Here is a 13,950-nt window from a genome sequence, read left to right as displayed (position 1 = left end):
AGACATGCACCCTGCAATCTATTCATTCCCTGCCGGAGATAGTTAGGTACAGCACTCTGTAATTTAAGGCAGTCCCCTAGAGAATGAATGGAGCGGCTGGGTGATAGGACCCCTGTTCTTGGGATTGATGGGGGCCCCAGCTGTAGGATCTCTGCTGATCAGTTAGCTCACCTCTATCCTGGATAACTTTCAAAGATGGCACACTTCCGTTTAATATGCTGCAGTATGTTACAATTATAACACCATACTACTAGTAGCTAAAACTGCACAAAAATGGCTACTAGGACTGCAGGAAAAAAAAAAAAAAAAGTGTATTCACAAGCAGATTGGTATGTAGTATGGAGATTTGCTGGCTGCTGTGTATATGTGCAAATATAACTGGGTCATCAATTTCAGATTTGTGGTCTGACTCTCAGCTGTATGAAGGGGCTGTGGCACTAGGGCAAGAGCTGTGTCCTCTTCAATGTTTACCTGCAAGCCGTCCACACTGCAGTGGCCGTACACTGTAATTCCAGCTTTTCATCCCATTCGAGTGAATGCGAGAGGAAGCTGGAGTAACCCTGCACTATCACTACAATGTGGACGGCTTCCAGGTAAACACTGAAGAGGACACAGCTCTTGCACCATTATAGGTCATCAATATTAAAATCCCAGAAAACCTCTAATATAAAGACTATGTAATACTAAACATCAATGTTTAAAGCTACATGCACACGACCGTTGTATGATTTGCGGTGCTCAAATCGTGGATCCGCAAAACACGGATGGCGTCAGTGTGCGTTCTGCAATTTGCGTAACGGCACAGACAGCCTTTAATATAACTGCCTATTCTTGTCCGCAAAGCGCGGACAAGAATAGGACAGGTCATATATTTTATTTGGCGGACCATGGAAAGGAGCAACGCCATGTGCTGTCGGCATCTTTTGCGGCCCCATTGAAGTGAATAGGCCCGCATCAGGGCCGCCAAAACAACGGCTCGGATGCTGGACCAAAAGAGGCATGAGGCCTAAGAGAGAAAAATAACTTACCTCCAGCTACTAAGCCAGACTCGCCCAATTGTATTGCAACTCCAAAACCACCCAGCTTGACAGGGGCAGAATTTTCTTTTGAAGCGAGGAGTACACAGTGTGGCTAAACAAAAAAAAAAATAATTAAGACGAGTGAGCACATTGCAGGTGAGGAACTTAATTTTTTAGGTTTGTCAGATAATTGCACAAAGGTTCCCTCTTCATAAAGATAATCCACATAAGAAAAATGCATTAGGACTAGGGTTGCACAGGGGATAGAAATATCAATACTTCAATGCCATGTTCGGTTCGATACCGACACTCACCTCACATTTATACTACGTGACCCCCATCATCAACTGCCTCCTCACATAATGGGCAACTTGGCATTAATTGTGTATTTAATTTTTTTACATAGTGTTTGTTTGGTTTTAATATCCAAGTCAAGTCCAAGTTCTGGTATCGTGACAACCCTAATTAGGACAGAACACTACACAGCTATGGCTGCCCTAACACGTCATTTGTTCCCTAGGTTTTCGCAGCAGTTTGGATGAAACTAAGTCTTTTTAAATGAAAGTACTAAAATGTTACTGGCTTGTAGGGATCAAGCGATTATCAGGAAGTGCTTTATTTCAGTAGTTTGACATTTTCAGGTGTGATGCCAGTAGATGCTCGACCACATAGTGCTTTAAGGGTATGTTCACAAGGCAGGCTTGCGGCAAAAATTAAAGAATGAAAGAATCCATTTCATACATTTGAACACTGGTTTTGTTTAATTTTCTTGATCATGTGAGATTTTTCCACACCTTGAATGGAGTCCACATGGGGTAAATTCAGTTGATTGGAAATGATTTGCAAAGACACATCCCTGTCTATATACAGTCCCACAGCAGACTATGCATATTGGAGCAAAATGAAGCCATGAGGCGAGGGAATCTGGAAAATGGTACATACAAAAAACACATTCTGCTGCACTGAAGGTTCCCAAGAGCACAGTGGCCTTCATAATTCAGGCTGAGCTCCAAAGATCCTGTGTGCAGATGGGACAAATGTCCAGAAGGTAAACCATCACTGCAGAACTCCACCTACTTGGGCTTTATGGCAGAAGGGCCAGAAATAATCCACTCCTCAGTAAAAGACAGCATGAAAGTTTTTTTTTTTTTTCTAAAAGACCCCAAAGGACCCTCAGACTGAGAAACAAGTATCTCTGGCCTGATAAAACAAATAACTTTTTGGCATCAATTCTAAGTGTAATGTCTGTCAGAAACTAAGCAGTGCCCAATACCACCCATAGAGTGAAGCATGGTGGTGGCAGCATCATGCTGTGGGAGTGCTCTTCAGTGGCTGGGACAGGGAGACTTAAAGGTTGAGGGAAAGCTGAATGGAGCAAAATATAGAGATAGGCCTAATACGTACGACTGTTGTGTGTTTTGCGGTCTGCAAATTGCAGATCCGCAAAACACGGATGGCGTCCATGTGCGTTACGCAATTTGCGGAACGTCACGGACAGCCATTAATATAACTGCATAATAGGACAGGTTATTTTTTTTTTTTTTTGTGGACCACGGAACAGAGCAACAGATGCAGACAGCACACGGAGTGCTGTCCGCATCTTGAATGTGTCCGCATCCAAACAGCAAAAACGGTGGCTCTAATGCGGACAAAACAATGGTCGTGTGCATGAGACCATACTCTTAAAGTGGTTGTCTGAGTTATGTTTTTTGTTCTTTGTATGTTTCTAACTAGGCAAATGTAAGGACTTTACAATTCACTTTATCTCCAGTTGCTGTTTTCTCAGATTTCATTGAGGATCACATGACCTGTGATGTCCGTCTCTCTACCTGCTCTGATGATGTTTTGTGCACTAGCCTGAGAGCCTGCACTGGCTGAGCTGCTGCTCTCTGTTCTCCCCCTGGATTCTTCAGTAGCACAGACTCGGGGCTGAAGGCTTTACTGAGTAGCTGAAGGCAGTGGAGGAAAATGCTGGGCACAGAAGCTGACAGACTAGAGGAGTTCTGCAGAGCATTGCACAAGAACGGTGGGAAGATCCTGTGTGTATCAGCAGTGTCATTGTACAGCTGGTACTTGTAGTTCTACACATATAACATGCTGCTGAGTATCCTAGCAGGCAGACATGTCACTCAGGGCAGCACTTGTATTCACTCCACTTTGCAGAGTAGGGGGAGGGGCAGAGATTGTTGTTATTGCAGGAAAACAAAGGGCCAGAAGAGAACCAGGGAAATTAGAAAATATTTTTTATGCCTAAAACTTGCTTAGCTTAGTTATATATTGCTGCCCATCAGATTTACAGTGCTGTATATATTTATTTTCACAATTCGGACAATCCCTTTAATGAAAACCTGCTCCAGAGTGCTCTGGACCTCAGACTGAGCTGAAGGTTTACTATCCAACAAGACTTCACGCTAAGCACACAGCCAAGACAACAAAATGCGTGTGATGCTCTGTAAATATCCTTCAGGGGCCCAGCCAGAGCCCTGACTTGAACCTAATCAAACATCTCTGAAAAGACCCGAAAACTGCTGTCCACTGATCGTCCCTATCTAACCTGACAGAGGCTGCGAAGATCTGCAGAGGAGAACGACAGGAAATCCCCTAGCTCCAAAGGGGCTTCAACTAAGCACTGAGTAAAGGGTATGAATATTTTAGTTTTTTTCTTTCCAATAAAATAGCAAATAGGTTTTCACTTTCTCATTATGGGGTATTGAGTGCAGAATGAAGGGGAAACATTTGAACCTTTTTTATTTATTTATTTATTTTAGCACAAGGCCACAACATAACAAAATGTGGGAAAAAAGGGAAGGGGTCTGAAGACTTTCAAAATTCACTGTCTGCCAGAAACTGGTATAAAATTAGTGCCCAAATCTAAACCAGTTTACAGCTTGTGTATCTATTCTCTGGTGTACGGACCGACAGAAGATGTGTCAGATGGATAAAGGCATTCACTTCCTTGGTACATTTCACTCCGGCACATATTGGGTACAACCTGGCGTATAAAATACTATTCAAAGAACCCCTCAGACGGCACGTCTACCATTCAGCCAAGTTTGATGCGTTTTTAACCACCACCTATAGGATGGTTTACTTTGCAACTACATTTTATTTTGGGGCATTTTAAGCCGTGCCTCCATTCATGAGACTAGCATACAACCCTAACCTGGCTATTACCTAATGCAATAGTCGTTGGATGGGTCACTTGCATGCTTTTCACAGACAGACATTCATAAATATGTATAGGGGAAGAGGCAGTGTAACAGAGTGCCCTACATTGATACCGACATTCGCAGCTGCTGTATTACCAGAAGGAAATAAACGACTGAGCTCTCATAAAACAAAGACGCTCACAAAAAAACAAGGAACTCTTCATTTTGCAATCTTTCCAACCACTTCTGCATATGTATTTCCCACTTAGAAATAGGTGACAGAGCATTCACTTGACTCAGTATTTGCTGCAGATGAATGTACAAGCCTATTGAGAAAAGACATTAAAATGTGAACTACATTACATGAAACTAAAATTAATCTACTGCCTTCGGCTTCTTATAATCTAATCGTTTAAGTGCAGATTTGATATACACCGATCTATCAGAACTTCTGCACAACTGAACACTGGCTGAAAATCTGTGCATCACATAGGAATCCCATTAGGAAGTGAACGGGTACGGCCACACGCTCAGGTTTTTTAAAGCAGTCAAAATCAAGAGTGGAGCATAAAAAGGAGAAAGTATTAAAGTGGTAATCTGCCTAAGAGCTCATTTACACGACCCTATGTCTTTTTCAGTGCTTTGTGGGCAGTTTTTCCAGGGTTTTTTTTCCAGTAGTGTTTCCGGTTCCTTTCTTCCATAAGGCACATACAGTATACAGTAATTACATAGAAAAAATTGCACTGGACATAAAATTTTCAATAGATGGTTCCACAAAAACAGAGCGGATACGCAAGACAAACAGAGTACATTCCGTATGTGTTCTGTTTTTTGTGCAGACCCATTGAATTGAATCGGGCCAAGGAACGTGATTTGCAGGCAATAGGACATGTTCTATCTTTCAACGGAACGGAAAAACGGAAATGGAATGCATACGGAGTACATTCATTATTTTTTGTGGAACCATTGAAATGAATGGTTCCGTATACGGAACGCAAAAAACGTGGGTGTGAACGAGCCTTTAGGCTACATGCACACGAACGTGGTTTGGTTCTGCATTGGAGTGCGCTCGGGTGCGGACCCATTCACTTCAATGGGGCAGCAAAAGGTGCGGACAGCACTCTGTGTGCAGTCAGCATCCGTTGCTCCATTAAGTAGCCCCGCAAAAAATAAAAAAATAGAACAGGTCCTATTCTCCGTTTTGCAGACAAGGATAGGGATTGTTACAATAGATCCGGGGAGGAAGAAAAAAAAAAAAAAAAACAGCAGTCTTTTTTTTTTTTTTTTTTGCAAATCCAAAATTTGCGGACCGCAAAACACATACGGTTGTGTGCATCTAGCCTTATGAGCAGACAATTCCTGGATGCCTCGCCTGTCCCCCTGAACACAAAAGAACCACTCACCTGTCTTTCAGCTGCCTGCGGTTCCTCCAGGGGTTGCTGGCTTCAAGGCTGTACAGCCCCCTTAAGGACTGATACTACTACTCATTTGAATCAGCTGTTGGTTTTGGCTTTAAAAACTGCTTACATAAAATCTAAACCTGTGGCCATCCCCTAGGGGGATAATCACACTTTACAGTGGAAAAAAAAAACGCCCATTAAGGCCATTGATTTCAATAGGGTCTGTCTGGCCATCAAAAGGGCGCTGGCCATGTGAATAGCGCTATGGTTCTGAAAACGGTCATGTCATGGCGGTTAAAAAAACGAACAAACTGCAATCACACAGCTGTTTTCCACCTTTGTGTGAATGTACCCTTAAAAGGACCTTTACACCTTTTTATTACGGATGATCTATCCCGGATGTTGGACCCCCGCTGATCAGCTGTTGGAGAAAGCAAAGGCGCTCACATTAGCGCTGTAGCCTTCTTGGCGTTTACAGGAGGTCCAGTAACATCACTGGCCTGAGCTAGCTCTAACTTCACTGGGCCTGCGGCAAACGGTGAGAAAACCATACATAGTCCCCAAACAATACATTCTGGAACGGTTTAAAGCACTTTTTTTTTTTTTACAATTATGCTTTTAGCCTATTTCACACAAGCACATTCAATGCAAGAAATACACTCTGTGTGTCAGAGGAATTTTGTGTCCTGAATGCTGCTCCTATGACATGGACTCAGGGCATTATAATGCTGTGTGTTCCTGCCTGACCTCAACTCTAACCCTGGGTTCACACCTGAGCGTTCCTCAAACGCGCGTTTTACGCGCGTTTTTATGCGCGTTTTTTGTAATAGTAAACGCGCGTTTGACGCGCGTTTGTGTCATTGACTGCAGTGTCCTATGGCCACAAACGCGCGTCAAAACGCCCCAAAGAAGCTCAAGTACTTGTTTGAGCGTCGGGCGTTTTACAGCGCGTTCGTACGCGCTGTAAAACGCCCAGGTGTGAACCCTTCCCATAGGGAAGCATTGGTTTTCATGTCTTAAGCGTTTTACAGCGCGTTTGAACGCGCTGTAAAACGCTCAGGTGTGAACCCAGGGTAATGGTTTACTGACTGCATTGAGTCCAGATCACTACAGCTGAAGTCAGGCAGGAACACACAGCATTATAAATGATTATAATTCTGTTGGTCCATGTCAAAAGGAGCAGCATTCAGGACAGGCAAAACCTCTGACAAACGGAGCTTATTTCTTGCACGGAATATACTTGGGTGCAGTTGCCAGAAAGACATCCATACCAAATCACAGGTCTGCACCCCATCAATAGAAGCAGAGACCAGCCCACTGATCACGCCAAAAGTCATTTGGTCATTTCAGCATATGCTGCTGTTGCCCACAGTACAACTATGAAAGACAAGTCTTTCAATAAGGGCTCGTTCACACGACCGTATGGCTTTTTCAGTGTTTTGCGGGCCGTTTTTAACAGATCCGTTTTATTGTTTCAGTAGTGTTTCCGGTTCCATACAGTTTTTCCGTATGGCATATACAGTATACAGTAATTACATAGAAAAAATTGGGCTGGGCATAACATTTTCAAAAACGGATACGGAGTATATTCCGTATGTGCTCCCTTTTTTTTTTGCGGACCCATTAACTTGAATGGAACGCGAGTTGCGGGCAATAATAGGACATGTTATTTCAACGGAACGGAAAAACAGAATGCATGCAGAGTACATTCCTTTTTATTTTTTTTGCGGAACCATTGAAATAAATACGTATACGGAACTCAAAAACAGTAGCAGAGGAGTAGACACCTCACTATGTCCTTGCCCCAGCAGAACACAAACCATTCTTTCATAAGGCGCCCACTAAAACTTACACGTGAAACCACAGGGAAATTTATTTGCCAAGGCATCCTAGACCACCAAAAGAGAACCTTTTTTTTTTGTTGTTTTCAAGGAGTTTTAGGGTACTTTCACACTAGTGTTATTTTTTTCCGGCACTGAGTTCCGTCCTAGGGGCTCAATTCCAGAAAAGAACTGATCAGTTTTATCCTAATGCATTCTGAATGGAGAGCAATCTGCCCCCTGGCCCGCTATTCGTCTGCATGGGATCCCCGCGTCACAGTGTGTATTAAAGTCCTCTGAGTGTGGCTTCTGTGTGCTCACCACACATGGATATTTTCTAAAAGGATTCACAAATTACCTTCTCATCTCTTTTAGTGCTCATCAATAAACGTTTTAGTGCCTCTATTTATTAATCCGTGATTAGCTTTATTTCAGAGACGTTATACCCTTATTAATATAGTCCGTGAATTGCAATCTGTTCAGAAAGCATCAGGATGTCTACAGTTCAGTCTTTTTGCCTTTTCAGGACGGAGATAATACTGCAGCATGCTGCGGTTTTATCTCTGTCCAAAATTCCGGAACACTTTCCGGAATGCTGGATCCGGCATTTTTTTCCCATTGAAATGCATCAATTCCGAGTCCGAATCAGTTTTTTTTGCGGCCTGCACATGCTCAGACCACAAAAAATGCGAAAAAAAAAATAATAAATGCCAGATCCGTTTTTCCGGATGACATCAGAGACACTGATCCGGCATTTCAATGCATTTGTCAGACGGATCAGGACTCATGCCATCAGTTTGCATACATTTTGACAGATCTGGCAGGCAGTTCCGTCGCCGGAACTGCCTGCCGGAATCCTCTGCCGCAAGTGTGAAAGTACCCTTACACTCAGGCCTAGTTCACACAAACTTTTTTTTGCGAGTGTACAGGATGTTTTTTTGTGTTCCGTATACGGAACCATTCATTTCAATGGTTCAAAAAAAAATAAAAAATTGGGCCGCAAATCACGTTCCGTGGCTCCATTAACCACTTCAGACCCGCTAGCTGAAACCCCCTTCATGACCAGACCACTTTTTACACTTCGGCACTACACTCCTTTCACCGTTTATCGCTCGGTCATGCAACTTACCACCCAAATGAATTTTACCTCCTTTTCTTCTCACTAATGGAGCTTTCATTTGGTGGTATTTTTTTGCTGCTGACATTTTTACTTTTTTTGTTATTAATCAAAATGTAACGATTTTTTTGCAAAAAAATGACATTTTTCACTTTCAGCTGTAAAATTTTGCAAAAAAAACGACATCCATATATAAATTTTTCGCCAAATTTATTGTTCTACATGTCTTTGATTAAAAAAAAAAATGTTTGGGCAAAAAAAAAAATGGTTTGGGTAAAAGTTATAGCATTTACAAACTATGGTACAAAAATGTGAATTTCCGCTTTTTGAAACAGCTCTGACTTTCTGAGCACCTGTCATGATTCCTGAGGTTCTACAATGCCCAAACAGTAGAAAACCCCCACAAATGACCCCATTTCGGAAAGTAGACACCCTAAGGTATTCGCTGATGGGCATAGTGAGTTCATAGAACTTTTTATTTTTTGTCACAAGTTAGCGGAAAATGATGATGATTTTTTTTTTTCTTACAAAGTCTCATATTCCACTAACTTGCAACAAAAAATAAAAAATTCTAGGAACTCGCCATGCCCCTCACGGAATACCTTGGGGTGTCTTCTTTCCAAAATGGGGTCACTTGTGGGGTAGTTATACTGCCCTGGCAATTTAGGGGCCCAAATGTGTGAGAAGAACTTTGCAATCAAAATGTGTAAAAAATGACCGGTGAAATCCAAAAGGTGCACTTTGGAATATGTGCCCCTTTGCCCACCTTGGCAGCAAAAAAGTGTGACACATCTGGTATCGCCGTACTCAGGAGAAGGAATGTGTTTTGGGGTGTCATTTTACATATACCCATGCTGGATGAGAGAAATATCTTGGCAAAAGACAACTTTTCCCATTTTTTTATACAAAGTTGGCATTTGACCAAGATATTTTTCTCACCCAGCATGGGTATATGTAAAATGACACCCCAAAACACATTCCCCAACTTCTCCTGAGTACGGCGATACCAGATATGTGAAACTTTTTTTTGCTGCCAAGGTGGGCAAAGGGGCACATATTCCAAAGTGCACCTTTTGGATTTCACCGGTCATTTTTTACACATTTTGATTGCAAAGTTCTTCTCACACATTTGGGCCCCTAAATTGCCAGGGCAGTATAACTATGCCACAAGTGACCCCATTTTGGAAAGAAGACAACCCCAAGGTATTCCGTGAGGGGCATGGCGAGTTCCTAGAATCTTTTATTTTTTGTCGCAAGTTAGTGGAATATGAGACTTTGTAAGGAAAAAAGAAAAAAAAAAGAAAAATCATAATTTTCCGCTAACTTGTGACAAAAAATAAAAAATTCTAGGAACTCGCCATGCCCCTCACCGAATACCTTGGGGTTTCTTCTTTCAAAAATGGGGTCACTTGTGGCGTAGTTATACTGCCCTGGCAATTTAGGGGCCCAAATGTGTAAGAAGTACCTTGCAATCAAAATCTGTAAAAAATGGCCTGTGAAATCCGAAAGGTGCACTTTGGAATATGTGCCCCTTTGCCCACCTTGGCAGCAAAAAAGTGTGACACATCTGGTATCGCCGTACTCAGGAGAAGTTGGGGAATGTGTTTTGGGGTGTCATTTTACATATACCCATGCTGGATGAGAGAAATATCTTGGCAAAAGACAACTTTTCCCATTTTTTTATACAAAGTTGGCATTTGACCAAGATATTTTTCTCACCCAGCATGGGTATATGTAAAATGACACCCCAAAACACATTGCCCAACTTCTCCTGAGTACGGCGATACCAGATGTGTGACACTTTTTTGCAGCCTAGATGCGCAAAGGGGCCCAAATTCCTTTTAGGAATTTTTTGACATTTGGATCCCAGACTTCTTCTCACACTTTCGGGCCCCTAAAAAGCCAGGGCAGTATAAATACCCCACATGTGACCCCACTTTGGAAAGAAGACACCCCAAGGTATCCAATGAGGGGCCTGGCGAGTTCCTAGAAATTTTTTATTTTTTGCATAAGTTAGCGGAAATTGATTTTTGATCAATGACAGGGGGGTGATCAATGACAGGGGGGTGATCACCCATATAGACTCCCGGATCACCCCCCTGTTATTGATCACCCCCCTGGTAAGGCTCCATTCAGACGTCCGTATAATTTTTACGGATCCATGGATCGGATCCGCAAAACACATGCGGACGTCTGAATGGAGCCTTACAGGGGGGTTATCAATGACAGGGGTGATCAGGGTGATCACCCCCCTGTCACTGATCACCCCCCCTGTAAGGCTCCATTCAGACGTCCGCATGATTTTTACGGATCCATGGATCGGATCCACAAAACACATGCGGACGTCTGAATGGAGCCTTACAGGGGGGTGATCAATGACAGGGGGTGATCAGGGAGTGTATATGGGTGATCACCCGCCTATCATTGATCACCCCCTGTAAGGCTCCATTCAGACGTCCGCATGTGTTTTGCGGATCCGATCCATGTATCCGTAAAAATCATGCGGACGTCTGAATGGAGCCTTACAGGGGGGTGATCAATGACAGGGGGGTGATCAATGACAGGGGGTGATAAGGGAGTGTATATGGGTGATCACCCGCCTGTCATTGATCACCCCCCTGTAAGGCTCCATTCAGACGTCCGTATGCTTTTTGCGGATCCGATCCATGTATCCGTGGATCCGTAAAAATCATACGGACGTCTGAACGGAGCCTGACAGGGGGGTGATCAATGACAGGGCGGTGATCAATGACAGGGGGGTGATCAGGGAGTTTATATGGGGTGATCAGGGGTTTATAAGGGGTTAATAAGTGACCGGGGGGGGGGGGGGTGTAGTGTAGTGTGGTGTTTGGTGCGACTGTACTGAGCTACCCGAGTCCTCAGGTGGTCGATCCTAACAAAAGGGACCACCAGAGGACCAGGTAGGAGGTATATTAGACGCTGTTATGAAAACAGCATCTAATATACCTGTTAGGGGTTAAAAAATTCGGATCTCCAGGCTGCCAGCGAGCGATCGCCGCTGGCAGGCTGGAGATCCACTCGCTTACCTTCCGTTCCTGTGTGCGCGCGTTCACAGGAAATCTCGGCTCTCGCGGGAGGACGCGTATATGCGTCCACCCAGAAGAGCAGGGCCGCCGGCAGGACGCAATCCTGCGTACGGCGGTCCTGAGGTGGTTAAAGTCAATGGGTCCGCAAAAAAAAACAGAGCACATACGGAAATGCAGCCGTATGTCTTCCGTATCTGTTCCGTTTTTGCTGAACCATCTATTGAAAATGTTATGCCCAGCCCAATTTTTTCTATGTAATTACTGTATACTGTATATGCCATACGGAAAAACGGAACAGAAACGGAAACACAACGGAACTCAAAAACAGAACGGATCCGTGAAAAACGGACCGCAAAAAACTATTAAAAGCCATACGTTCGTGTGAACTAGGCCTCAGTCTGTAAACTTGCATGCTCATATCGTCCAAGTATGCATAATTTCTCGATGGGGATATGGAGACAAGCAGCTGCTCCTTAGGCTACTTTCACACTGACGTTTTGGCTTTCCGTTTCTGAGATCCGTTCAGGGCTCTCACAAGCGGTCCAAAACGGATCAGTTTTGTCCTAATGCATTCTGAATGGATAAGGATCCGCTCAGAATGCATCAGTTTGCCTCCGTTCCGCCTCCATTCCACTTTGGAGGTGGACACCAAAATGCTGCTTCAGGTTTCCATTTTGTAGCCTATGTGTGCACTATTTAGTGAGTGACACTGATTTTCTTTCTGTGCAGAAATTGACCTGCCATGCGGATTTCGAAATCTGCAGCGCAGAAATTATGTTTGTGTTTTGCTGCGGATTTCGTTCTTTTCCAATTAAGGGTGAGATCTGCTGCAAATCATGTGGATTTTCTGAACCCATTGACCTGCACCCACATAAAGATGTGCTTGTGAGTGCAGCAGATGCCATAGCCTCTGGGTTTCTGCCGTTTTACACAGCAGACTCAAGGGGCTAATGTTTGCGATCGGCAATAACGCCAATCAAAGACATTTTACCCTTCAGAGACCATGGTCAATTGGGGAAGCCACTCTTTGTAATAGCTTGGGTCTCTCTAAAAGGAACCCAGGCTATTACAGCTGTAGTTTTGATGGTGGCCTGCAGGTGGCAGGTCTCCATAGGAAAATACTGAATCTTCCATACACTGGAATGCTAATTCTTTGCAGTGTATGGGAGAAGCGATCTGAAGATCACACATATAAGTCTCCTAAGGGGATGTTAAAAGCTAAAAAAATAAAATAAAATCACCCCCCCTTCCTTTGCATATTAAAAAATAAAATAAAAAATATGATCATTTGCATCTGCACAGACGGATCCGCACCAATAATGCAAAGGCTTGTATCCGTTAATAAACTGATCCGTTTGCATTATTCATAAAAAAAAAGTCTAAGGCCCCTTGCAGACAAGTGTGTCCGGTTGCGTTGCGGCAAACCCGCAATGTGTTTTGCACGCGAGTGATAAAAAACTGAATGTGGTACCTAGACCCGAACTTCTTCACAGAAGTTCAGGTTTGGGTTCAAGGTTGTGTAGATTGTATTATTTCCCCTTATAACATGGTTATAAGGGAAAATAATAGCATTCTGAATACAATAGCACTGGAGGGGTTAAAGAAAATAAGACATTATTTAACTCACCTTAATCCACTTGCTTGCGCAGCCGGCATCTCCTCCTTTGAGGAATAGGACCTTTGATGACGTCATCCCGCACAGCAAAGAAGAAGACAGAAGAGAAGCCGGGCTGCGCGATCAAGTGGATTAAGGTGAGTTATATTATTATCATAATTTTTTTTAACCCCTCCAGCCCTATTGTACTAATCATTCTGTATTAAAGAATGCTATTATTTTCCCTCATAACCATGTTATAAGGGAAAATAATAATGATCGGGTCCCCATCCCGATCGTCTCCTAGCAACCGTGTGTGAAAAATCGCACCGCATCCGCACTTGCTTGCGATTTTCACACAGCCCCATTCACTTCTATGGGGCCTGCGTTGCATGAAAAACACAAATATAGAACATGCTGCGATTTTAACGCAACGCACAAGTGATGTGTGAAAATCACTGCTCGTGTGCACAGCCTCATATAAATGAATGGGTCCGGATTCAGTGCGGGTGCAATGCGTTCACTGTCATGCATTGCAACGCGAGGAAAACTTGCTTGTGTGAAAGGGACCCAAGTCAAAATGGATCAGTCTTGACTTATATTGAAAGTCAATGGGGGACGGATCAGTTTTCAATTGCACCATATTGTGTCAATGAAAAACGGATCTGTCCCCATTGACTTACATTGTAAGTCTAGACGGATCCGTTTGGCTGCGCATAGTGAGACGGTCCCCAAAATGCTGCAAGCCGCGTTTTAGTGACAGCCTAAAAAACGCATCGGAGGCCAAACGCAGCCAAATTTATG

The 13,950-nt window shown here is 43.4% G+C and overlaps 1 protein-coding gene across 4 annotated transcripts in view; it reads right to left on the bottom strand.

Annotated features, from left to right (window-relative positions):
- CASK (calcium/calmodulin dependent serine protein kinase) overlaps positions 1-13,950 on the bottom strand; it is a 279,746-nt gene that overhangs the window by 149,356 nt on the left and 116,440 nt on the right. For all 4 annotated transcript variants that reach the window (XM_044283603.1, XM_044283604.1, XM_044283605.1 and 1 more), the window contains exon 6: positions 1,029-1,131. In XM_044283603.1, the coding sequence (XP_044139538.1) occupies positions 1,029-1,131 (103 nt within the window). The remainder of the gene's footprint in view (positions 1-1,028; positions 1,132-13,950) is intronic.

The sequence above is a fragment of the Bufo gargarizans genome, chromosome 3 (assembly GCF_014858855.1).
Source record: "Bufo gargarizans isolate SCDJY-AF-19 chromosome 3, ASM1485885v1, whole genome shotgun sequence".
In the NCBI taxonomy this organism is placed as follows: domain Eukaryota; kingdom Metazoa; phylum Chordata; class Amphibia; order Anura; family Bufonidae; genus Bufo; species Bufo gargarizans.
This window is presented reverse-complemented; position numbering and strand designations above follow the sequence as displayed.